Source organism: Marmota monax, unplaced genomic scaffold (assembly GCF_021218885.2).
Source record: "Marmota monax isolate L192 unplaced genomic scaffold, Marmota_monax_Labrador192_F-V1.1 WCK01_AAM20220418_F8-fsc00320, whole genome shotgun sequence".
Lineage (NCBI taxonomy): Eukaryota > Metazoa > Chordata > Mammalia > Rodentia > Sciuridae > Marmota > Marmota monax.
Genome location: NW_026694783.1, coordinates 272,851 through 297,186, shown reverse-complemented (window position 1 = coordinate 297,186; position 24,336 = coordinate 272,851). Strand labels below are relative to the sequence as shown.

The window sequence follows — 24,336 nt, the reverse complement described above, 5'->3', positions numbered from 1 at the left end:
ATTTTTATGTGGTGCTGAGAATCGAACCCAGGGCCTCACGCATGCTTAGGCAAGCGCGCTACCACTTGAGCCACATCCCCAGCCTCCGAATCTTAATGTTATCCATAATACTTGATGTGCCTTTTAATGTCTTCTGAAAATCTGATAAACATATTATCTATATATGAGCCTGAAACATTATCAACAGACCTATAATTATAATTTTTCACTCTGTAGTTTATTACCCTTCGTTAAATGATATTAGCTGAATATACAGTTTAGCTTCATTTTCAACTTGTCTTTTATGCACAAAGATAGTAAAGACCAGATTATGCTATCAGATACAGTATGTCATGCTAGCACATATCACATTGCAGATGGAGACTGCCCTTAAAGCAACTACTCACCCCTCAATAGCTGGAGACCTGCCAGGACGAGCACTTCCTCGAGACCTGTATCTCCGGGTAACGGGCAGCCTTGGAGGCCTACTTGGTCCCCAGAAGTCAGTGGGAGTCTGGTGACTCCTTTCATTGGCTCTAGTATCTTGGTCCAGTGGATTGCTACTTAGAAATGGTCTAAAATCTTGGAAAAACATCGTGTGATCCAAATGGTCCCAGAGCTAGTAAAAACCAGAAATAAATCACATTAGGAAAAGGAAAAATAACAAAAATAGAAAGGAATAACTTTTAACACTTTGAAATTCAGCAGCTCCAAAATAACAAAGTATGTTTGTTTCCCCAGTTTCATGGAAAGGAAATGAGAGGTCTTTAAGGTGCAAACAGAAGGAAAAAAACATCTAAAAATTGAAATAAATTATTTTCTTCATAAAGAAACAAGTAAGCTGCGGGGGGGCTGGGGTTGTAGAGTGCTCACTTAGCACATGCAAGGCCCTGGGTTCGACCCTCAGCACCACATATAAATAAATAAAATAAAGTAAAGGTACCACTAAAAAATAAATACTTAGGGAAAAAAAAAAGAAACAAGTAAGCTAATGGCTGACCTCACTCATATCCATCCACATGCCTCTGATCACTTTCCCCTTCAGAAATATAAATACGAGCTGAAGGTATCCTGGACTTCTATCCGAAGCATAATCAACCATATATATCAACATTACAACCTTGTGTTCTGTCGTAAATGACATCCACAAAGATTTAAATAAAATGACTGTACTTATACACTTTACGGGGGCGCAGTGGGGGCATCATCACCACAAAATGAAGACAAATGTCCATAAAATACTTCTCTTGACTTGGCACCTGCATCAGGGAGGGGTTATGTCAAAGCTGTGCCAAAGCAGCACAGGAATGTTTAATAAGTGCATTCTGTGGTACATACTTTTATCAGTAAAAGAGATATAGAGGAGTTACTGGGTTTGGTAGAAGCATCACTAGGGGGAAAAAATCACCTTAAAATAATTAAAGCTTTATCTATCTGTACACCAGATATCTCAAAAGATCTACAGAATACTACTTCCTGTACTCCATCCACAAAGTATGTACCACTGGTCATACTAATCCACTTCTTTGTTTTAAAGTTCTAAGTCAAGCCATGTGTGGTAGCACAGGCCCGTAATCCCAGCTGCTCAGGAGGCTAAAGACAGGAGGATCACAAGTTCAAGGCCAGCCCCACAACTCAGCGAGGTCCTAAGCAACTTAGTGAGACCGTCTCAAAATAAAGACAAAAAGGACTGGGGATGTAGATCAGTGGTAAAGCGTCCCTGGGTTAAACTCTAGTACCAATAAACAAAGAAAGAAAGTTTTAAGTCAATGGAAGAGCTTATTCTTTAGTGTATACATAATAACTAGGACAGAAAACTCCTCAGCATGTGACCTCAGGTCTTAAAAATTCCTCAGAACCTCACCATTTCTTCCAGAGACTCACATTAGTAACAGCCTCCTAACTCAGAGAAAAGGTTAGTAACCCAGCAGCACATTAATCTGACTACAAATCCCACTCCTTTCTCATTTAATAACCTGCTATATCAGCTCTCAAAGTTATGGAGCTTGATAGGTTTTACAATGTTATTTTGTTGTTGTTGTAATTTCCTCCCTTTTTAGGTTTCCACTGTGCCACATCCTGCAAGCACTTAGATATCATAGTACCGTTGTTTTTGGTCTGGGTTTTTGTTTTCCTCCTGCATATATCTTGATTTTTGTCATTACTGAAAGGCAGTTTTACCAGATTTAGAGTTCCTGTAGTTCTTTTACTATTTCAGATATCTTTCAGCTAAGTGTTTAATTGGTCGTGGTAAACCTTTAACTGTCTTCCAGAGTTCTGTTAAACTTGATTCTGATAGTTTTCCCCAAGTTTTTTTGTTGTTTTTGCTGAGGAATGACCCCCAGAGGTCCCTACTTTGCCATTTTCACAGACAGCATCTTTCACTAAGGCTTTCTCTGATACTAATAAGGCTAAATATCTTTTTGTGTACTTATCAATCATATCTTTCTTTTTGTTTATTTTTATGTGGTGCCAGGGATTGAACTCAGTGCCTCAAGCATGCTAGGCAAGCGCTCTGCCACTGAGCCACAACTCCGGCCCCTCATATTGTCTTTCATGTCCTTGGTACACTTCTCTATTTAATGAACTCTCTAACTGATTTGTAGCAGTTCTTTATATATTCTAGATATGGATCTTTCATCAGCTGCTATATGTGCAATTCTCCCAATTTTGATTCTTTTTTTTTTCTTTTTCTTTTCTGGAGGCTCTTGAAGTTCAATTTTAATGAAGCACAAATCCCTCATGATTTGTACCTCTGAAGATTTAAAGATTCCTTCCCCAGCACAACTGTTAAAAATTTTCTCCAACAAGGGCTGGGGACGTACCTCGGTGCCCTCGGTTTGATCCCCAACACCACACAGAAACAAACAAACAAACAAACAAACTGTCCTCTATTTTCTTCAAGTAAGTTTAAAGATTTGTCATAAATATGTAAGTCTTCAGTCTACTAATTTTTTGTAAGACCTAACATAGGGATTCAATTTAATTTGTTTTTCAAACATAATCAATTGTTCCATACCTTTTATCAAATAATTCTTCCTTTCTGGGTCTGTTTTGAGTTATATATATTTCTGGGTCTGTTTTGAGTTTATATATATATATATATATATATATATATACAGGTTCACTGATCTGCATAGGTACCACAGTCTTAATTATTATAAGTCTTATAACAAATTTTAGTATCTCACAAATCAATTCTCCCTACATAAATTTCAAGAATATCTTGATCATTTTTCACCTTTCATATTTATTTTAAATTAGCCTAGTAAGCTCCCCATGCAAACCCCATTGGAACACTTACTTGTAATGCAATTAATCTTTTTATCCTGTTAACAAACATCATTAATATCATCTGGGAGCTTTATTAGGAAAGCAGAATCTCAGACCCCACTTAGTCTATCTGCATCAGAAACTTTTTCACATGCACATTTAAATTTGTGAAGCACTGATATAGATTATTTTGAAGGCAATGAACATTTTTATGATATCAAGTCTTCCTACCAAAAATACAGACTAGCTGCACTCAATCCCAATTTATTCAAGTCTTCTTTCAATGGTTATGTCTTTCAACAGTTTTGTACCTTTCTTCATAAAGGTACTGCTAAACTTTTGTTAGATAATATTACCAATTCTTTGCTGAAAATGGTAAATGGTATTTTTTTTAATTCTGTGTTTTAATAGTTAATTGCTATTAACAAAAATGGTTTGTTTTTGTACTGACCTTAATATACAGAAAACTTGCTGAACTTTTTTTAGTAACAATTTTTTTCACAATATCTGTATTCTATTTTATTTTTATGTGGCACATGTGCTAGGCAAGTGCCCTACCACTGAGCTACAGCCCCAGCCCTGAACTCTTAATAATTCTAATAATTACCTACATGGAAAACCCAAAAAACAAACATAATCATATCATCTAAGAGAAACAATAATTTTGTCTCTTCCCCAACCTTTAACTTCATTTCTTCTTATGTAATTGCAATACAATACTGACAGGAAACAACTATAGCAGGCACCTTCCTCTGGTTCCTGATTTTAAAGAGAATATGCCTGACAATTGATCACCAAGTACTATGTTTTGCACTACCATTATGTTCTGAAAGTACCCCTCTATCAGGTAAAACAAGTTTCCTTTTAATCCTAGCTTACTTAGAATGTTTAACATGAATGAACATTGAATTAATCAAATACTTTTTCTATATTTAGATAATTATGTTTTTTCATTTTTAATCTGTAAAATTATATCAACAGTTTTTCTATTAACACAATCTTGAATTCTCAATTTGGCTTATGATATATTACTGGATTCTATGTTTGCTCTTTTGAGTTAATTTCTGTATTTATTCCTTCAGAATACTACCCTTGTCTGGCTTTGGTACCAGGTTATACTAGCTCCATAAAATGTGCTGGGAAGCATTCCTTCTTTTTCATATTAACATCCTGTGGCACAAAAATAGAATTACTGAGTATAAGGACTTTGCTAGACAGTATTATACTACCTTCCAAACATGTACACCCATTTACACTCCTACCAGAGTACAACAGCTTATAACAGCTTACTTACTGCAATATTCTAGCCAACATTGGTAAAATGTTTTTAAAATGCTAATATACAATCTGAAAAGTAAAAAAATAACATACATGGTAAAAACACGGATAAGATCTCTCTAAATACTGAGGTATAGCACCATTTTATTTTAACTGTCATGGTCCTTCTTACACTAGACTTATTTCCCTTTGTTTCCTGTGACAGTCTCAGTCTATAACAGATCACTTGTTTCTTGAATGAAAAGTGGTCTAGAATGTAAGGTTCTTAACCCTAAATCCAAAGGAAATGCAAAAATTAAATCCCCAATTACATTTGCCATCCATAAGTGAAAAAGTATGAACAGACTCCTTCATGTTCTCAATCCATTAGGGTAAACTACAGGAAGAAATCTATCTACATAAATAAAGTCCCACATTTGGAAAAAAATGCCCAATTATAACTAAGATAAGAAACAATTTTAAAATATCAAATTTTGACTAGAAGAAGAGTTAAGCTGCAAGTTCATACTTTGAATAATCTGCTTTGATAACTACGTTTTTGATTGACATCAAACTTCATAAAATGGAGAGATTCTAAAGATGCGAGTTCAGATGCAGTTTCGACATCAGCATGAGGCATTCTGCAGTTTGTTTGGGAACTGCAGACCTCTGCAGACTAATAGTAGCAGTCGATACTTGTGGCCTATTTCATCCCCAAATAATAGTGCACCCGGACCACAGAATACAGGATGAAAGAGTACACCTCACAGATCCACACCAGATCCATACTAAGGATAAGAATAGCTTCAGAAAAGAAAGAAATAGAACAACTTTAGGTCATCCGTCTCTGAGCAGACACAGACAAGCATAAGAGAAAGAAAATAGTTCATCAACAAAACTGGGTATTCAGGACACAACTTATGTAAGTAAAAACTAATAGGGAACACTATTATAGAGTTTCAGTGAAATAGAATCACACAGACAGTTCATGTGACAAATTTTGTCTTGAAAACCCAAAAAAGTGACTCTGAACAGAAGCAAAAAGATAACATTTCCGATTTCAATATTTAAAAAAAAAAAAAAAAAAAAAACTAGGATGGACAATACCTTCCAGGTAGCAGAATTTGTTCTGAACCAACTATGATCAAATCAAGACCACTTAAAATATTAAGGTCTGCTCTTTAAAAATGTTAAACAGTTACCATATGATCCAGTAATTTCACTGTTATTATATAACAAAGAGAACTGGAAAATATTCACAGCAACATACTTAATAATAGCCATAAAGTGTACACAACCCAAATGTCCATCAACTGATGAATGGATAAACAAAATGCAAGACATCAATAAAATCTGTTATACAGCCATAAAAAGAAATGAGGTGCCGATACATGCTACAATATAAATGAATCTTAAAAATATTATGCTAAGTGGAGGGGCTGGGGTTATGGCTCAGCCATAGAGCACTCGATTCGCACATGGTAGACCATGGGCTCGATCCTCAGCACCACATAAAAATAAGTAAGTGAAATAAAGGTATTGTGTCCAACTACAACTAAGAAATAAATATTAAAAAAAATTATGCTAAGTGGGGAAGAGTCACAAGAGATCACATGTTGTATGATTCAATTTATAGCAAATGTCCTATATACAGGCAAACCAACAAAAACAGAAAAATAGATTTGTCAGTTCCCTGGGGGTAGGAGAATTGTGGAGAAATAAGAAATGAATACAAATGGGCACAAGATGAAAAAGTTCTAGAATTAGTGGTAATTAGTTGTATGAATTGGTGAATTTACTAAAACTGTTGAATGGAACATTTTAAAAGAGTTAATTACATGGTATGTGAATTTTAAAATATGTTCTATCCAGGCACAGTAGCAGACACCTGTAATCCCAGTGATTCCAGGGGTTAAGGCAGGATTCCAAGTTGGAAGCCAGCCTCAGCAACTTAGTGAGATCCTCTCTCAAAATAAAAAAATAAAAAAGGGCTTGGGATGTAGCTCAGTGGTAAAATGACCCTGGGTTCAATACCCAGTACCCCCTCCCAGCACACACACAAAAAACATAAAACTACAGTCTATTAAGATGAATCAATTGAAGGTAAATAATTTCAAAGTTATTAACCTTAGAAAAGCAATTTCAAAAAAGCTCAGCGGCTTCTGATAAAAACATTAAATCAAGATAAAGAGCATAACCATTACCCCAAACATTTCCTAGTGTTCCTACGTAATCTCTCTCCTGTCCCTCCCCACTCGCAAGCAACAACTGATTGTCCTGTGGTTTGTATTTTTTGTAAAGGGAATGAAAATGCAGTTATTCTTTATTTGTCTGGCTTCTTTCAATCGATTATTTTTAGATTCATCCATACTTTTACATGTATCAATGGTTTTGCCATTTTATTGCTGAGTGGTATTTCATAGTACGGATATATCAAGATTTGTTGATACATCCACCTGTTGATAGGATTTGGGTTGCTTCTAGTTTCTATTACAAATAAAGTTACTATGAACATTTGCATATATATATATATATATATATATATATATATATATATATATACACATTTTTTTTTCTCTTTCCTGGGGGGGGGTAGAAAAGTGCAATAGCTAGATTATATATATGTATGTATATATGTATAATTACCTTTCTCCAAAGTTAACCTGTTTTCCAAAGTGGTTGGACCATTTTATATTTCAGTTTCAGTTGTTCCACAGCCTTGCAAATATTTAATATGGTCAGTCTTTTTTTTAATTTCAGCTATTCTGATAGAAATGCAGTAGTCTTTCATTGTGTTTTGTTTTTTAAGTTTTAGTTCACATAAATATCGGAAAACAAATAAATCTGTCTTCCCTTTCTCTATCCTTGGTATAATTTATCATAGTTTTCAATAAACAAATTACGTAAATATCCATAATAAGAGAATTTTAAAATACAAATAAGAAGTCAATAAATAGACAAATATGTCAACCACTGAAAGTGCTCCCTACGTTTTTTAAAAAAACTAAGTCACTGATTTGCAACTTTTATTAAAACAAATTCCCTCTATTAAAAACAAAGTAATTTGGAAGGCACCTATGCTCACCACTATACCACCAACGCCATCCAGCCGCGAGAGCCACTAAAACAAAGTAATTTGTAACTTGATTTCAACTTTATTTTTAATATTTTTATTTTTTAGTTGTAGTTGGACACAATACCTTCATTTTACTTATTTATTTTTATGTGGTGCTGAGGATCAAACCCAGGGCCTCACCCATGGTAGGCAAGCGCTCTACCGCTGAGCCAGGACCCCAGCCCCTCAACTTTTTTTTTAATAACAATTGAATTTTTACATAAAAATTTGAAAACTTCAACTAAAAAACAAATAAAACATGCAGACAACAAATTTGACAAGAAAACAATGACAGCATATCAATTTACGTGAGTACTGTGTTCCAGGATACACTTTCCATTTAAAACACTGTAATCACACTTCTGTATCACACAGTAACTTCTAGTCGGAGTTAACATATAGTCTGTTCTTGAAGAAGATAACACTAGGGAGACGTTGCCTGGTGCCTCAATAATGCTGAACCTGGCAAAACATGTTAAGATACTTCTTTTCTTGAACTGTCAAGTCAACTATAAAGCAATGAAGTCCACAGTATAATAGGATATCTGCTAAGATAAAGTTACATCCTGTAAAGAGGACTTTACCTCAAGATACGAATTAAGGTTCTTCAACAGTGTGGATCTCCTCTTTTTTGTACTGTTGGCTTGAGTGATCCTGTCTTCTACCCACTGCTGAACTGCTGCTTTTCTTCTGTAGTACGTCAAATTTGTTGGCTTCCTTGACTAGATGAGTTGCTATAGAGTCAGTTCTGTTAGGCTTGGATCATTGTTGGAAGAACCGAAATTTGTCGCTCACCCTGGGCACTGTACTGATTTCCCTTACTCAGCCTCACAGCCTCCAGCAGCAGCTGGCAGGGGATGGTCATTGTGGTTTTAATTTGCATTTCCCTAATGACTAATTATATCAAGTATTTCTGTATATTTATTTACCAACTACACCTTCTTTGATGAAGCAATTTATTCAAATCTTTTGCCATTTTTCAGAATTGAGCAGATTTCTTATTATTCCATTTTAAGAGTTCTTTATAAGCCTCTTCAATATAGTTCTTTAACAGATGGATGATTTTATTTGTTTTCTGGTTTTTTGTTTTTTGAGTACTGGGGAACACGGGGGCACTTTTAGCCACTAAGCTAACATCCCCAGTCCTTTATAATTTTGAGATAGGATCTCACTAAATAGCATAAGGCCTAAATTGCTGAGGCTGGCTTTGAACCTATAATCCTCCTGCCTCAGCCTCCAGAGTTGCTAGAATTACAAGCATGCACCACCAAGCCAGGAAGATAAGTCATTTTCAAATATTTCTTTCCTAGTCTGTGATTGCCTTTTCATACTCATGAGAATAGCTGAGGTTATTAATTTTGATAAAGTCAAACTTATCAATTTGCTATTTTATGGATCATATTTTTTGTGACGTATTTAAGAAATCTTAGCCTAAAGTCACAAAGGTTTCCTCCTGTTTTCTTTTATGTTTTATAGTCTTAGGTTTTTATGATTCATCTTGTATTAATTTATGTATATGGCTTAAAATATGTATTGAAGTTCACAGTTTTGTACATACATATCCAACTGCACCTTTTCATAAACAGACTATCTTTTTTCTCTTGGATTGACTTTGTGCTTTATTCCAAACCAGCGTTCATAGTGTATGAGTCTGTTTCTGGACTCTCTTTTCTGTTTATCTACCTTAATGGCAATACCACAGTCCTGGTACTGTATTGGTTATGTCCCTATATTAGGTAATATTAGTCTTCCAACCTTGATCTTGAAAATTGTTCTAGCTATTCTATATACTTGTTTTTCCACACAAATTTTAGAATATGTCATTTTCTACAAAAAAAAAAAAAAAACAAAAAACCCAGCTAGGATCTTAACTGGAATTGAACTAACTCTATAAATGGTATCTTAATAAGACTTAATAAGGCTTCTAACTCATAAGTATGATATATTTCTCTAGTTAGTCCAGTGTTAATTTCTCTAAATAATGTTAAAATTTCTCTATGTTCTCTGTATCCTTTCTGAAATTTCAAGTATTTCATACCTTTGATGCTATCATAAACATTATTTTAAAAAATTTCAATTTCCAACTGTTCACTGTTAGCATAAAGTGATTTTTGTATATTTTTTGTATCCAAGACTGTTGTTAAACTCACTAGCTCTAACAGTTTTGTAAGTTCCGTTAAATTTTCTATACAAAAGAACACATCAATTGCAAATAAAGATAGCTTTATATTTTCTTTTCCAACCTAGATGCCATTTATATCTGTCTGTCTACCTAGCTAGCTAGTTAACTTTATCACACTAGCTAAAACCATTACAATGTGAAAGAGAAGGGAGGGGGCATTGTGGTCTTGTTCCTGATTATAGCTGATCTTCATCTTCCATCAGCACCTATGACATTAACTGTATGCTTTTAGTGGATGCCTTTTGTCAAATTAAGGCAGTTCCCATCTATTCCTGCCTTTCTTAGCATTTTTGAAAATGGATGCTGAATTTTGTCAAATACTTTTTTTTTTACTATTGAGATAATCACATGGTTTTTATTTTTTAGTGTTAATAATGTGAATTATATTGATTTTCTTTTCTTTTCTTTTTCGATACTGGGAACTGAACATAGGAGCGCTCTACCACAGAGCTATATCCCCAGACCTTTTTATTTTTATTCTTTGGTACTGAGAACTGAACCCAGGGGTACTGTACCACTGAGTTACGTCCCCTGCCCTTTTTATTTTGAGACCAGAGTCAAATTGCTGAGACTGGCCTCAAACCTGAAATCCTCCTGCCTCAGCCTCCTGAGTGGCTGGGATTGCAGGCATGCGCCAAGACACCAGGCTGCACATTGATTTTCAAACCTTGATCCAAACTTGTATTCTTGGAATTAAACCCTACTTGATCATAATGCATCGCCTTTTTTATATATTGTTGAGCTCTACTTGCTAAGGTTTTGTTTGGCATTTTTGCTTCTATGTTCATGGGAGATCTTGGTTAATAAATACCAATTTTGCATCAATAAGTACATTTCAAAAAATTACATCATTTTTACTATTTTAGTGTACTCTTTCACATTCAAAGTATCCCAGTTTGGAAGATAAATTATATGATTATAATATACTCACTATGGCTATAGAAACATTAGACTACCATTGGAAGATGAATTAAGCGGTATAGTGGTTGCCCCAAACTATTCTTTATCTTCTTTAAACCCCATATGGATCCATGAGTTGTTTTTGGAGAGTTAATTCTTCAATCAGGTTTCAGATACTAGAAACTAAAACCATATTTTCATCCAGAGAAAGGCAATAGCTTTTATTAGCAAATAAGTGCCAAGCTTCTACTATAGAAATAAAGCTTCTACTTAGAGGTAAATGGAAGGATGAATAAAATTATTGCAACTAAAAGCTAAGTGTATAATTTAAAAGATTTGTGCTTTAAAAGGCCTGTCCCTAGGAAATAGATTTATTCAATGAATTTAGGAAAAAAATTAGAATGGCAGAAGTACTGTCAGAATGAATCATGGAACAAGAACAGTGGTGTACTGAAAGGTAAGTAAAAACTGAGCTTGTCCTCCAATTGACCCTGGGGTACCTAGAATATAAGACTCACTCAGAAGGCAAATGGAAATTAAGGGATGGATCTGTAATAATTGGATGGGGAGAAAGGGCACTCAAAAAATATCTCATGGCTGCCTACCACCATAGCAAAATTTTCAATTTTGTAAGAACACGGAGTACTGAAATGCTTCTCACAAAAAAGAGGGGGATGTACAACCCCTCTACTCCCTAATAATGTAAACACCGTACATAATTCCTTAAACAGCAATTTCTCCAAAATGAATATGAATTTACAGTCCATGGACTCTGGGTACCTGCACTTACTGACCCAAAAGCTGGCAAGCTCACACCAAAAATATCTTCTTCTTTACCTTTTCCCCTTCAGTTACTGTTTAATTTGTGATGAGAGACAAGTATGGTGGCATATACCTGTAATCCCAGCTACTCGGGGGCTGAGGCAGGAGGATTGCAAGCTCAAGACCAGCCTGGACAACTCACCAAGACCCTATCTCAAAATAAAAAGTGCTGGGGTGTGGGAGACCAACCTTGCATGTGACTGAGTCACACTCCCGGGCTGGGTGCTGAGGCGCTCAGTCACAGAAATGTGGCAGAGCTTTCCCCACCCTTCTTGGGTGCGAGGATCAGTGTCCCGTGCATGGGTGTGTCTTGCTACAGCCCCATGGGTGAAGCTATGCTCACCTGTTCCTTTGTAATCTAACCCCTTGCCCTGTTTAGGATAGAATCTTCCATGGAAGTGCCTTGTGTGTGTCCCCTTCTCTTACTGTGCCCTTGGGTGTGGCCTACCCAGGTGTCAGTCAACCTGCTGACAGTGGACATCATGAAGATAGACTCAGCCCCCTGAAACCTGACCTCTCGCCTCATTTGAAGAGCTTCTCCTCAATAAAAGGGGTCAGTATGTGCTCTCGCTCTCTCTTCCTGCGGACCCTTAAGGTCAGAGGAGCCGTCACAGTGACCCCAAACAAAAAGGTATTTGTGTCTCTTGTGGGGTTATTTTGCGCAGCCCAGTCAGCCCAGTTCAACTGGAGTGACCCCTGAGCCTTTTAGTTTAGAACAGAAACTCGGCACTGGGGATGAGGCTCAGTGGTAGAGCATCTGCTTAGCATGTATGAGGGCCTTGGGTTCAATCCCCAGTACTGCAAAAAACATTGTGTTGACATCTTGGCCACAGTGTTATGATTCTGAACTTAGCATATACTGAATTATGGTAACATCATTGTTCTTTGAACAACCATTGAAGAGCTCAGGAGTTTTAAGCTTAATATTTCTAAACTAGATGTGAAGCAGATACTGTAACATGTGTCATTTTAACTCCATATTCTCTAAAAATGAGGCATGAAAGATTTGGCTGAATTGATTAGACCTTAAAGATACAATCAAGGAAGCATTTGCTCAAAGAACCCCAACTCTACCTGGCACCGGAATGCAAGCCCTCTGGCTGAGACAGAAAAACAGCATAGTTTACCTGAGGAAAGATGGTTTGAAACTTCAACTTTAAAAAAAAATTAGGTTGAATCATTTGTAAATCAAAAACAGCACAATTTCACTTCGTTCAATTTAATTTACCCATACATTGTTTTTGATGGCTTCTGCAAGCCAGTTAAAATGAGTACCACAGGTCCCAGGAGCAAAAAGTACACAAATTAGTATGGAGAGGGTTTTCATGAAGGTAGAGGCAAAACTGCCCTCAAAGGTTATTTATCGATCTCCTCCCACAACTACCACAGTCACTATTCCCAACTCCTGCTCACTAGAGAGTTAAATTTGATTAAACCTAAAGGTTAAGAGAAATCAACACTTTGGACTCTTCATTCATTCCTAAGTAGTTTTCCAACCAGAGGACTGATACATCTGGTGTGTAACGGGAGCCTAATCTCTACCAGTTCACATTCTCCAATGGATGGAGTTCTTTCATGTATTAGGAAGCTGCACAAATGCAAACAGGTGCTCTGAATATGTGTGCCTGCTACTCTGCAACTCTAATTCTCAGGCAAGTCATCTGTATAAAGAGAACATCCATTTGGCCACAGGTCAACTGTGTTCTCCAATTCACTTGAAAAAAATTAAAGTTTTATTTCCATCTGTCTGGCTGCTATGTTTTATTTCTCAATACATTTTAGACTCAGAGATGGAGGAAAGAATTATGATTGATAACCAACCATCACATACAATTAGACATGTGTATCACAGGATAATAGTTTAATAAATAAAGTGTCAACACTAAAGAATGTGAAGTCATAAAATTATTATTATTATTATTATTATTATTATTATTATTATTATTATTTTGGAACCAGGGATTGAACCCAGGGGCACCTGACCACTGAGCCACATCCCCACCCCTGTTTTGTACTTTATTTAGAGACAGGGTCTCACTGAATTGCTAGCACCTCACTTTTGCTGAGGCTGGCTTTGAACTTTTTTTTTTTTTTAATAATTTTTTCGTTGTCAATGGACCTTGATTTTATTTATTTATATGCGGTGCTGAGAATTGAACCCAGTGCCTCACACATGCTAGGCAAGTGCTCTGCCACTGAGCCACAACCCCAGGCCCCTGGCTTTGAACTCTTGATCCCCTACCTCAGCCTCCCGAATGGCTGGGAATACAGGCATGCGCCATGGCACCCAGCTATAAAATATATATTCTTAATATAAAATAATAAGTTATAAAATGTATAACTATAGAAACACAATAAAAAGCTGGGCATGGTGGCACAACACTTGGAATCCCCACAATTCAGGAGGCTGAGGCAGAAGGATCATGAGTTCAAAGCCAGTCTAGCAATTTAGCAAGACCCTGTCTCAAAATAAAAAAAATTAAGGTGGATACGTTCATTACTTACTCCTTTCTGCCTGCGGGTGCTGCTCAGAAAGCATCCGTAAAGTCTCTTTTCCTACTGCTGTCATGTCTAGATTAGAGCCCCCAAAGGGCCCAAACAGCTGCAGAAGCTATTCACTGGAGGGCCGAGCTTCAAAACAACTGATGAGAAGCCATTCAGAGCCAGGGGACACTCATGGACTGTGTGGTAATGAGAGACCCGAACACCAAGAGCTCCAGGGCTTTTGGGTTTGTCACTTAGGCCACTGTGGAGGAAGTGGATGCAGCTCTGAATGCAAGATCACGAGGTGGACTGAAAAGATGTGGAACCAAAGAGAGCTGTCTCAAGAAGATTCTCAAAGACCAGGGGCCACTTAACTGTGAAAAAGATCTCTGATGGTGGGCATTTAAGAACATCACCTATTTTGAACAGTATGGGAAAAGTGAAGTTATTGAAATCATGACTGACCAACACACTGGGAAGAAGAGGGCTTTGCTTTTGTAGATTTTGACGACCAAGACTCTGTGGATAAGAGTGTCATTTAGAAATACCATACTGTGAATGGGCTCAACTGTGAAGTAAGGAAAAAGCCCTGTCAAAGCAAGAGATGGCTAGTGCTTCATCTAGCCAAATAGGTCAGAGTGGTTCTGGAAACTCTGGTGGTGGTCATGTAAGTGGTTTCTGTGGAAATAACAATTTTGGTCATGGAGGAAACTTCAGTGGCCATGGTGGCTTCAATGGCAGCCATGGTGGCCGTGAATATGATGGCAGCAGGGAAGGCTACAATGGATTTGGTAATGATGGAAGCAATTTTGGAAGTGTTGGAAGCTACAATGACTTTGGCAATTGCAGCAGTCATCAAATTTTGGACCCATGGACGGTAGAAACTTTGGAGGCAAAAATTCTGGACCTTATGGAATGGAGGCCTATACTTTGTCAAACCACCAAACAAGGTGGCTATGGCAGCAGCAATAGCTATGGCAGTGGCTGAAGGCTTGAATGCTGCGAGGAAAAAAGCTTAGAGGGGAGAGGAGAGCAACGGAGTGCAGGACAGCTACAGGTTCCAAGGGACGGTGAACTCAGCTAAGCACAGAGATAGGTGGCAGGGCCTGGCTGCTACAAGAAGGCATGGTTTAGACAGTACTCATGTGGATGGGCAGGACCTGCAGGACTGTGCTTGTGACTAGCTGATAACAGGAACTCTAGTTTCCATTCTGTGGAAATTGTAAAGCATTCCACACAGGGTTTTAATGTAGATTTTTTTTTTTTTTGGCACCCATGCTGTTGATTGCTAAATATAAGTATTTTTAAAAAATAAATAAATAATTAAAATTTCAATTAATTGAAAAGGGCTGGGAATGTGATTCAATGGTTAAGCCCCCCGGGTTCAAACCCTGGTACCCCAGCATCCCCCCAAAAAAGAGACACAAGAAAATATTCATGACATAATACTAAGAAAACTTTTAAAAACATAAATACAATATGGCACTGAATGATTGCAACTGAAAACAGTTATGACGCAACCAAACAAAAAATGAGAAGTATTATGCCAAAGAAACAAATAAAGCTGTAAGACGGTAACGAGAATATGAGAGTTTCAGATTTTTTAAAAAAATCTTAAATGTTATAATTTTCAGATTTATGCCTCAGGACAAAACCTGAATGGAAATGTATTGAGAAAGAGTTAAAATAGTTAAGACTCAGGATATTTTTAATACCTTTTTTTGGTCATTATAATGCTGCTTAGCAATAACAAATTTTATTTTATTTATTTTTAAATATATTGTTTTAGTTGCTGATGAGCCTTTATTTTATTTATTTATATGTGGTGCTGAGAATGGAACCCAGTGCCTCACACACGCCAGGCAAGTGCACTGCCGCTGAGCCCCAGCCCGGCCCTCGTTTCATGTAGGTAAACAGGCAGGTGGGGGCGCTCTGCCTCCTAGAGCACGCCTGAGCCCTTTGTCCTCCTCCGTGACTTTCTCTAATCTAAAGCAGCAGGCACGGCCATTCTTTTTCTTTCCTTTTTTTTTTAATATTTATTTTTTAGGTGGACATGGACACAACACAATGCCTTTATTTTTATGTGGTGCTGAGGATCCAACCCGAGTCCCGCCCGCTCCAGGTGAGGTGGCTGAGCCACAATCCCAGCCCCTTTCCATTTTTTTTTTTAAACAACTTCTTGATGTAAAGAGTTGATCAGAGGGTTTGGATTTTTTGCTTGTTCGCTTGGTTTTGGAGCTTTTTGTGTGTTTGTAAACTAGGAATTGAACCCAGGGCCTCAAGCATGGCGAGCACGCGCTCTGCCACTGAGCTCCAGTCCCCACAGTCATCCCTGCAATCAAGACATCTGTTAAGTGGGCTGAGACTCTTGAGATCAAATATCCCACGGACACCGGTCATGGTCGGAAGCTTTTCAAGTAATCAATGAAAGCCCTCAGGTAGCCGTGGGTCCACTTCCCCAGGATACCGTCAGGAACTTCAGAATAGCAATGCTTTCTCTTTCTCCAAACTGCTAGCAATACTGTTAGACTCCCTACCCACCATCCCTCACATGTCACTCAAACACGGTTCCCATTAACTAGTAACTTACCTACTGCTTTCTCTCCAACTAGCCACTATCATCACCACCACAACCTCACTTAAAAAAAATTGAGACTTAATTTATCAGGAGTTTTCTTGGACTAAATCTCTTCTAATACACACAGTATTTTAGGATTTCAGTTATTAGTAAATACTTGTTATAGAGAATGACCTTTTCACTGTAAAGCATCTCCAGCTAAAGAAAAACAGTAAAATAGAGCATAGCCTTTGCTAAAATAATCAACTAAAATATGGAAAAGAAAAATAACTTTAGTTTCTATATATAACTTTATTTCCAACTTTTTTCTCCAGGGACATGAGTACAAAAACTTTACAGCTTAGGCAGACTATTTTGAGAGGTTTTTTCCACATCTTTGCTTATCTAAATTCTGCCTCCTCTTTAAGGCACCAACCATTGCTGCAAGTTTCACCTTTTTCTATGAAGTCTTAAAATGGCTAAAGGTTATTAGGCACTCACCATACGGCAGATCTAGCACTGAGAGCTACCATATATGAGTCTAATCTTCACCACATCTCTATGAGGTAAATATTATTATTTTACCCCATTACTTTTCAAAGTAAACAAAGAGGCACAGTTAAGTGGCTGATCCTGGATTTGAACTCAGTGTCATACGGTTCCAGAGGCTGTGCTCTTTTAAGCACTCTATATGACCTTTCCTGAAGAAAGATTTTCTTCCTTCTATTGTGGTTACATACATCCCACAATAAGTTTATCATACTCTGTACACTCTTCCTTGTTTTCTTGTTTGCTTCATGTGTTTACATTTGCTCTCCAACTAAACTATAAGTTCCTTGTAGGCATGGCAACTATGTCCTCTGCTTCTCGCCCCTTCTTCCGGAAGAGTGCTACGCATGAAAACATGGAAAACAGACTTCTTGGGTAACTTTTCAAAATCCCTGGCAACATCTACAATATTTTAAAGACAAATTTTTTTTTCTAATTTTAAAATGCAAAACGTACTTTAAAAAGAAGAAATTTAAATATTGAGGCATGATAACAAGGGAATTCTAAGGAGAAAGAACTGGGCATAATTATGCCTTGCTATAAGCCTGTCACTGCTAAAGAACATGAAGTCACCCACTATGACTCTGCAAAATTAACACCTGAAGGATAGCTCACACCATCAGTGTCAGATTTAGCATTACTAAAGTTAGGAAACTGACTACATATATTTATTTTTCTTCTTACTCAAAGCATCTCTTCCTGGTGAGTCATACCTATAAAACTGACAGACCAATCTACTTCCATTTCCTAAAAGAGAACACTTAAAATCAAATGAGGTTTTTTTCTTGGATATGCGCAATCAAAAACCAATAATCTGTTCTAAGTAATAACACACAGGGGGTGGGGGATGCTGACGTCAGAAAGTCTACCAGGATTCTAAAGCAGAATAAATTTTAAGAAAAGTTTTTCACTCCATAAAAATGAGAGTTCAGAGACATAATCTATCTGGAAGCACATTCTACTCAACCCATCTACCAGGCTATTCAGAATTAACCAAAAAACTGGAGTTAGGTTAGGAAGTGCCACAGACCATAAGCAAAAGAAAACATTCTTGGGCCGGGGCTGGGGCTCAGCGACAAAGTGCTCGCCTAGTGCACGTGAGGCCCTGGGTTCCATCCTCAGGACCACATAAAAATAAATAAATAAAACAAAAGTATTGTGTCCAACTACACAACTACACCTAAAAATAAATAAATAATAATTAAAAAAAGAAAACATTCTTAATAAAATGGGACTATTACCCAAACATTCACCAAGTTTTTCAATAATGATTTGAGGGGTACGGAATACATAGGTCTTAAGATAATTTCAGAAACTAAGAGAAGTCTAGGGTTTCATGGCTCCTTATTAATACCACTTTTCAACTGAAACTGTAGTTTCAATTTACATACAAAACAAATACTAAAACATTTCACTATACCCCTAGACATTTCAGCTACCTCTGGAAAAGACTAATGGGATCCTGAAACAAAAGAATTCTGATTATGGGATTTAACTTTTCTGTTAGCATCGGTCAGCTTTCTAGAGCCCGCAAGCTGTGTGACAATAGAGGATACACACCCAGAAGCAAAAGCAAAACCAGCGTCTGTTGCAGGTTGAAATGGTCTGTCCCTTTTGGATTCTAGTTTCTAAATGATTAAAAACAAAGCATAATAATGTCATTGAATTGCAATTTAAAAATAGCTAAGATGGTCAAAAAGACAACTGAAGAGATTTTTAAGATAAATGGATAAAGTGAAAAAAAGTGCATTGAATTTCATATAAAAGTGAAAAAAAAATACTCTGAATTTCATATGAAAAGAATGCCCTATTTTCAAATTACAGTTTTTTGTTTTTCTCTAAAAATATGAATGCCACATTTTACAAAGAAATTAAATATAGGCTCCATCTTGGGATTTGAAAGGCAATAAATGGCCTTAATCTATCCCCAACTACCAAGCTGACCTGAGAAGCAAGCTCTCTGTTACACTGCTGAAGAAAGCTTTCTTACAATCTAAATAAAAATTCTGGCCTGCTCATTCTTTACTTGATTGTGATGCCTCTAAATTAGAGTCTGCCACACTGATATTTCAAAAACAGCACAAGCTTTTTATTCTCATACCAAATACACAATGAAGAAGCAGAAAAAGAACTGAAAACATCAACAGGTCTCAAAGACTATTACTTTCTCCTAATCAAAGGTTTTCAAAAGTAACTTGCCAAAGCTTCAGCTACTGAAAGATCTTTGGAAAGGCTACTCTTACCCATATTTTTCTTATACATTCAGTCAGATTTTGATGTTTTGCTGCACTGGAAAGTGATTACCTGTCTGGTTTTAACACCCACCCACTTCCTAAAGAATCCCTACAGCTAAAGGAAAACTTACCTCTGCAAAACGAGTTGATGTGCTATTGTCTATCCGGCTGCTGCCACCACCTAAAAAACTGAAGAGAAAAAGGAATGGTGGTAATTCTATTCCCAGGAACAAGCTCCCTTCCCAGAAGCTAAATATAGAATGGCATAATGAGAACAAAGCCCAATAAGGAAAAACAACTCATCCCACACAACACCTACAAAGGGAATTATGAAGACTGCATGTGCAGTAATAAAAATGAAATCATTTCATTAAGAACTGAAGATCATCATGTTAAACAAAACAAGCCAGACTAAGAAAGACAAGTATTGCCTGTTTTCTCTTATATGTGAGATCTGGAGTAGAGTCGGGGCAGATGATATAAAAGCAGAAATGGGACCGACTATTAGGAAAGGGAAGGGGACCAGAGAGAGGGAGGATAGGGCATGAGAGAGAGTCATATAGAGGGCGAATGCAATCAAAGCATATTACATGCATGTATGAAAATGTCACAATGAAACCCACTATTTTGTATAATTAACATGAACTAATAATTCTAACTCTGAAAAAATACTGTATGTTAAACAAAGACTGGAAGGTGGTTCCATCCATGAAAAAATATTACAGTAAACCACAGAATCAGGTGGTTTTCAAGTGAACCAGACTAAATCAAGTGAAAATTTGGGAAGAACTACCACCACAGAAAAGGAAGGCAAACCCACAGCCAGTAATGCAATTCAAATCTGACCTAGCAAAGAAGAAAACACTCATCCTCAGAGGGGCTAAGAAAACAAGCTGGGTGCAGTGGCTCATGCCTATGATCCCAGCGATTCAGAAGGCTGAGACAGGAGAATACAAGTTGGAGACTAGCCTCAGCAATTTAGTGAGACTACTGCTTAAAAAAGAGACAGAGAGAGAGAGAGAGAGAGAGAGAGACAGAGTCAGAGTCAGAGAGATTAAGAAAACAACAATTTTTCACAATAAAACCATTCAACCATAATTGGGAGACTGAGGCAGGAGGATTGCAAATTCGAGCCTCAGCAATTTTAGCGAGACTGTGACCCAAAATAAAAAAGGGTGAGTACGTACTCAGTGGTACAGCACCACTGGCTCAATCCCCTGTACCAAAAATAAATAAATAAACAAAACCATTTGACTACCAGATGATCGCAACTTTGAGAAAATAAGTTAATATTTCCTGAGAATGATTAAATGTAGTCATATAAGGGGTCTGGCACAGAATTTAGCACATTAGAAAAGGATTCAATAAATATTTTCTTCTTCTTCTGATCATTTATCCAATTATTTGATTATCCTATCCATCCTGAAGAACTCATCTCAAATACTACCTCTTCCATTAAATCACTTCTGAATTCACTAACCAAATAAGAATCCTCTATACCCCTCTACACTCTAATGATCCTAAATTCTACCTTGTATTATAAACATCTAGGATTTTTCTCATTCACTTCAACCCTTTTCCTTCCTTTCACAAAAATAAATTCAAAAGACAAAGACTGTACCTTATCATGCCTCTAAAATATTTAGTGTTTATTACATAGAACACTCATCACCTTAAAATATCAATAACTCAAAAATAAAAGTTGTTGAATTAATATCACATGTTTAAACAATAAAATACCTACCTATTCCCAAGGACTCTGAAGAGTGGGAAGAAACATTAAATCTCATTGTCCAAGCCAGGTGTGGTGGAGCACACCTGTAATCCCAATGGCTCAGGAGGCTGAGGCAGGAGGATCACTGAGTTCAAAGCCAGCCTCAGCAACTTAGCGAGGCACTTAGCAACTCAGTGAGACCCTGTTTCAAAATAAAATATAAAAAAGGGCTGGGGATATGGCTCAGTGGTTAAACCTCCCTGGTAGAAAAAAAAAAAAAAAATCTCATTGTCCATATGAAATTTGCCAAGAAGAGAAACTAACACTGTAAAGAAAGGGAGATGGAAAGACTCACAAGAACTGCTGGATACCAGCTCAAGAGACACACATAAGTGCATACACATACATACAAAAACCCTAACAATAGAACATCTACAAACTATTATAATAGCTTTCATTTTCAGGATTACAATACCCGTCCAGGCACTGTGCTGAGTTCAATACAGAAACAAACACATCCTGTTAGTCAAATCAGAAGCAAAAAGCGAATGCCAATCTCTATGTAATCGTTCTCAGGCCTTACTCTGATTAGCAACAACTTAACGCCTGTTTTGCTTCAGAAGTTAAAAGTGCTTTTATAAAAATCACTTCCATTGTATAGCATGCACTTGTGTACCTGTACATCTACACTAAATACTACCAGATACCCTGAAAGGCAAAGTTGAACGGCTATATATCCATTTTATTGCCTGAGCCTAACAAGCTTCCAAGGCTCTTCTTCTCTGCCTTTGCTACATGGTTTCAGGAATTTAAATATTAGTAACTCAAACTATCAATTTGCAATTAAAACCATCAACTGTATCTTTTAGGATTCTGCTCCCCCTGAAACTCGAAACCTCCCTTTCCTTAACATTCCTTTGCATTTTAAAAGTGACAGAGCTAATCATAGAGAAGGGATAATAAAAACAATGTTCTGAGAAATTTTACAAAGCTAAAGAAAATTCACAAGATGTCTTTCTAGATGTATGTTTACTTGGGGTCCATTATCCCATATTTACATTCAAGGACTTCCTCTTATTAATTTTTAAAATCTAATCACTGTAATTGCTAAGTATTCAGATCAATAAACACTTACAAAGAGAAGGGAATCTTATGCTGCTTCTAAGATTGATTCTAAGAAAAAGACTTCTTTGCTTATTTAAAACACTGATCTCTTTCAAAACACAATCACTGGGGTTGGGATTGTGGCTCAGTGATAGAGCAACTGTGAGGCACTGGGTTCGATCCTCAGCAACACATATAAATAAATAAAGGCATTGTGTCCATCTGCAACTAAAAAAATTTTTTTTAAACACAATCATTACTTCTCAGTAATTGCTACCAAAAGCACCTAGGTAAGACTATTTTTTTGACCTATAAAGGTAGAAATAAAAGAATTAAAGTCAAATGAGAAGTGGAGCTGCAGAATTCATAGTTCCATGCTAGAAAAAGACTTATCCTGGCGTTTATCACTGTATCATTTATAACTATATCTAGGTATGAAAATACCGTTGCCTAAAGAAACCAGGATTGCGGTTTTAAATCTTAGAGAAAAAAAGTCTCATTAATTACTCCCCTACAACCAATAGGCTCTTATCCAACACATGCAGAGAACAAGTGCCTGATAAAGTATTTGATGCAATTATAACAGCACAAATAAAAAGCTATCCCAAGTCAGCATTCCATCCACACACATTGCTAATTTTGCTGTCATGCTATCTTATAGGGTCAGTGTTGGCACTGTTATTTAAAACCAAGATTATTACATCAACATGTAAGTATTTGTACCAAATTAGATTCCATGCCACACAGAAGCCCCAGCTCATTTACACATATAATCAGCAATCTTTAATAAAGTAAAACTAACAGTACATACTGTAAAATGCAGAGTTTTTCTTGGTAGTTGAAGGGACCTTCAACCTTAGATTCTGCCAACAGCAATGGTAAAGAAATTACCTAATGCCATTAAAATTCCCAAAGTCACTCTAAGATTAAGAAGCTTCAGATTGCAGATTCTTTTTAACAGCTGGAAGTTCACTTCTTTAACCAATGTTTAACTAGCCCCAAAAGAACAAGTGCCATTATGTTTAGCCACACACACACAAATGCCAATACAATATCAATGCTATTCTACAATTTTTAATAATTTTATTCATATTAGCCAAAAAGAAATCTATAATATTGTCCCTTCTGAGAATATTTATTCCTCCTTTTTTCAGTTTTATTCCTTTACAAAGGCCAATGAGAGGGCTAGGCTTATAGCTCAGTGGTACAGTGCTTGCCAAGTATGCATGAGGCCCTGTGTTCAAGTCCCAGCACCACAAAAAAAGAAAGAAAGAAAGAAAGAAAGAATACTAAAGCAAATGAAAACGAATTTCAAAGCATAACAGACACAAATATTAATATTACAGTGGCAAGATGGCAAAAGTTTGACAGTAATAATCTTAAATAAGAACAAGGGATCCAAGGCTTCCTCAAAACAGAGTAACAAATCAAGTCCCCTTGGCTAGATATTCTATCTACCTTCCTAGATGTCTTTATGAGAAGTTGCACCATAACCCACCAAAGACACATAACAGCAATTTACCTTCAGGTAACAAAATGATCCCCAAAAACTAACCAATAATCTAAGAGAATCCCAAAGTCTGAGAAAATAAATGAAAACTTACCAGATTTACTCTGATATGGGTATAGAATGAAACACCATCACGAGCAAATGGGTCTCATCACACTCCCTATCACATTACTTTGTAAATTTTCCCTTTTTCTTTTCCTTCTCTCCCATTCTTCTGCCCTCTCATGTGTACATGCGCACACACATGCACACTAGTGCTTGTGTGTGTGTGCTCTCTCCTTTTCTCATAGTGTAAGTCATAAAACAAATTCATTCAGTTGATGGCAAGAGAAAACAGTTTTAATAATAGAATGCCTGATTTATTCATGAGCTCATACAATACCTGGAATCATCTGTCACTTCTTCAATAAAGCCTGATTCACATCTGGGACATATATATTCCTATAAGAGAAAGGAAGAAGTAAATAAAGGTTTTTTCATTAGGAAGCTAAGTATGTAGTTTCAGAATAGTATGCAGTATACAAGGTAAAGTACTGAAATGTTGTATTTAATTGCTGATTCCCAGGATGATTTTTTCCTATCATACACTGGTAAATAAAGAATTCCCTAAGATGTTTGTGGAATGGCTTCATAGGTACCTAAATTGTTCCTATTGA

General features: G+C 36.7%; 1 protein-coding gene and 1 pseudogene across 2 annotated transcripts in view; both read right to left on the bottom strand.

Moving 5' to 3' along the window:
- Positions 1-24,336, bottom strand: part of Rnf115 (ring finger protein 115) — a 91,511-nt gene that overhangs the window by 35,208 nt on the left and 31,967 nt on the right. Inside the window, exons 2-5 of one of the 2 annotated variants that reach the window (XM_058573048.1) lie at positions 24,063-24,121; positions 22,982-23,033; positions 19,484-19,541; positions 387-598 (exon numbers count right to left, since the gene is read on the bottom strand). In XM_058573048.1, the coding sequence (XP_058429031.1) occupies positions 387-598; positions 19,484-19,541; positions 22,982-23,033; positions 24,063-24,072 (332 nt within the window). In that variant the 5' untranslated portion in view covers positions 24,073-24,121. The remainder of the gene's footprint in view (positions 1-386; positions 599-19,483; positions 19,542-22,981; positions 23,034-24,062; positions 24,122-24,336) is intronic. The other variant, XM_046425767.2, reaches the window with a different exon arrangement.
- On the bottom strand, positions 7,077-24,123 carry LOC131423455 (eukaryotic translation elongation factor 1 epsilon-1-like; annotated as a pseudogene).